Source organism: Apteryx rowi, unplaced genomic scaffold (genome assembly GCF_003343035.1).
Source record: "Apteryx rowi isolate R43461 unplaced genomic scaffold, aptRow1 scaffold_292, whole genome shotgun sequence".
In the NCBI taxonomy this organism is placed as follows: Eukaryota; Metazoa; Chordata; class Aves; order Apterygiformes; family Apterygidae; genus Apteryx; species Apteryx rowi.
This window is the reverse complement of record NW_020449330.1, coordinates 942,060-944,704: the sequence shown is the minus strand read 5'-3', so window position 1 is coordinate 944,704 and position 2,645 is coordinate 942,060. Positions and strand designations below refer to the sequence as shown.

General features: G+C 51.6%; 1 protein-coding gene across 1 annotated transcript; it reads right to left on the bottom strand.

The window, feature by feature from the left end:
* Nucleotides 1-1,968: 1,968 nt before the first annotated feature.
* On the bottom strand, nt 1,969-2,445 carry CUNH11orf87 (chromosome unknown C11orf87 homolog). Its single transcript, XM_026069367.1, has one exon. The coding sequence runs from the start codon at nt 2,443-2,445 to the stop codon at nt 1,969-1,971; it is 477 nt and encodes a 158-aa protein (XP_025925152.1).
* Nucleotides 2,446-2,645: the final 200 nt, after the last annotated feature.

Genomic DNA, 2,645 nt, shown 5'->3' with positions numbered 1-2,645 from the left:
CAAAACAAAGCCTATTTCCTTGCCCAGCAACAACAAAGTAACCGTTAGCATCTGATCATACCGGCTGGCAATGAGAATCAGCCATTATTCCCATCAAATTGCAATGTGAAAAAACCACCATTCATTAGTAGGTATGTTTGCCACACTAACCTCAGCTGGTGGAGCAGCTCCTTGAGTTGGATGATACAGTACTTGCCTAAAATGCTGGAGGCATAGATCCAAACTCAACAGCAATTTCCCATCAGACCAGGCAGGATTGGAAAGGGATAAAACTAGGTAATAGAAGCACTGTCCTGAAACCCCTGCATATTGGCACGGTCAAAGGAGTACAGAGCACTTGTGTCACCTCATTTCCTCAATTTAAATCAGTTAAGAGTATTCACTACCTGCTTAGGGCCCCATCCCACTGTGCATGTCTGGGATTTTTCCAGACTAACAGCCACCCAGGGAGGCAGAGCAGAGAGGGAATAACTGGACACAGTCTATTAAAAACTGGGCTATCACTATCTGCTGGGATTACTCTGAATGCCAGGAGGAAAAGAAAAAAAAATCCCTTGGGATTACTTTTTCTTTGCTGTATTTTTTAGATGTTAATATGCACAGTAGAGGGCTGCCTCTGCTATGATACAACACAAGGTGTTTCAAAGTTTGGATACGGCCACTCTGTTAAGGCACCTTCAAGTAATGGTCATTGATTTAATTGCTAAGCAAAGCCGCAGTTCCTGTACCTGACATTGCTTTGGATTCCTCCAACACATACACAGCAGCCACTCATACTTGCAATCCACAAACAAAAACTGTCAGTGTTTCCCAAGGAGAAACTACACCAGACACTTCTGAAATAAATATTTGTCAGGGTTTAAGAGCTGACATTCTGCACAACTGTGTGGGTTGCTCCCAAAAAGGGGGAGGAGGGAGAAAATTAAGTGTTGTCTGTTCCTAACTGTCTACTAGATTAGGAGGATTATATATATATATTTATATAATATATACATATACATATATATATATATATATATAAGCCTAAAAAAGTAGAAGCCAGATCTGTACTGCTGCAGGATTCCTTGTTGAGAGGCAAAGCTGTAAATGCAGCACGGTCAGTGCGAGGTGCCCGGTGCCCAGTGCAGAACTGGGTTTGCTCCAGGACCAGCAGGTGGTCCAGGCCCTCCCCTGGGGGGGGGGGGTGATGGGCAAGTTACTGCACATCACCTCCCAGTCACACAAAACAGTACTGGGTTTCAGGTTTCATGTCACTGAGGGGGGGTTGCACTTGAAAATGAGGGGGGGCTGAGGGGAGAGGAAAGCTCAGGAGCTGCTCTGCACAGCCAGCCTGCTCCAGCCTCCGGACAGCGGGACGCTCAGTGCTGCAGATGGGGGGCACAGGGCCATGGGGTCGGAGGGCGCTTGCAGGTTACTTACGCCCAGCTGGAGGTGGACATTTCTACACAAAACAATATCCAGTCCTTGAAAAGAGCAGGAGGGGTGGGAGAGGAGCATAGGTCCTGGCATGAAAGGAGACCACGGTGGGCTGTCGCCCTGCTCCAAGGCAACAGGGGTCCCACGGCACCCTCTGGACCTGCCTGTCTCCCCACGCTGTCCACCCACGCCCCAATTCAATTCCATGCCATGTGATGGTGACGCGGGGTGCAGGGAGAAGCCCGGGAGAGTGGGATCGTCCCGGTCCTTGGGGTAATGATGACAAGGGAAAAGGGACCTGCGCCCCTGGTCCTTTCCTCCAGATGGATGACTTGATATTTGCTAGCTGTGTGCAGCTGCTTCTCCAGTAAAAAGACACATCCTTTCCTTGCACAGTCAATGAGAAACGCAGTGTGATCTGTCATGCGCTTGGATCGTGGGCTTGTTCGTTCATTTGAATTAGCAATGTTTTCTTCTTCTTCGGGGACTGCAATAATCACTCAGATATTTACAAATACCGACCAGCGCTTTCGTGAGGTCTCTCCCAAACCATCATGACAAAACCACTGTTTGCAAGAGCCCCATGCCAGCTGTGTCCAAACAAGCCCGTGCCGACTGGGAACTCGGGGCTGCCGAGGGAGAGGGGCGCTGGATCTCCGAGTCCTGGGGGGGTCTTCCCAGCCGGTTGTCTCTTCCGTGGGGCGCCTCTCCCCGCACCTCTGCCCTGGGGTGCTGGCTGCTGCTATTGCTGCTGCGGGTGCAGTGGTCCCGCTCGTACTCCTCCTGAGCCTTTTGCATCTTCCGCTTCTTCATCTTCCTCTTGTGGATGTGGAAGGTGGTGAGGGAGAGGAGGATCACGCAGAAGATGAGGGCGACCAGGACAATTAAAACCAGCGTGGAAGAGAAGGACTGGAAGAGCTGACCCACTTGCGTGATGCAGGTGCTGCTGGCGTTTAAGGTGGCAGATGTCCTGTTCAGGAGGCAAGGTGGCAGGGACAGCCTCAACTCCTTGGAGAGCTTGGCACTCATTGAGGAGGCTTCAGAAGACGAGGATCTTCCTCTCCTCTCTGAAGATGCCTAAATTTTGATGGGTGCCAGGCTGCTGGCGGGCGCTCGCTGGAGATGCCCCGGCTCAGCCTGGCGCTGGCTCTGAAGCGACGGAGCAGCCTGCAAAGGGGGCCGGACGGATTAGCGCTCGGAGGCGCACAGCCCCCCCCCCCAAACCTGGG

What these genes read in the sequence shown, in the direction of transcription:
- CUNH11orf87 (XM_026069367.1), bottom strand. Translation starts at nt 2,445, where the DNA reads ATGAGTGCCAAGCTCTCCAAGGAGTTGAGGCTGTCCCTGCCACCTTGC.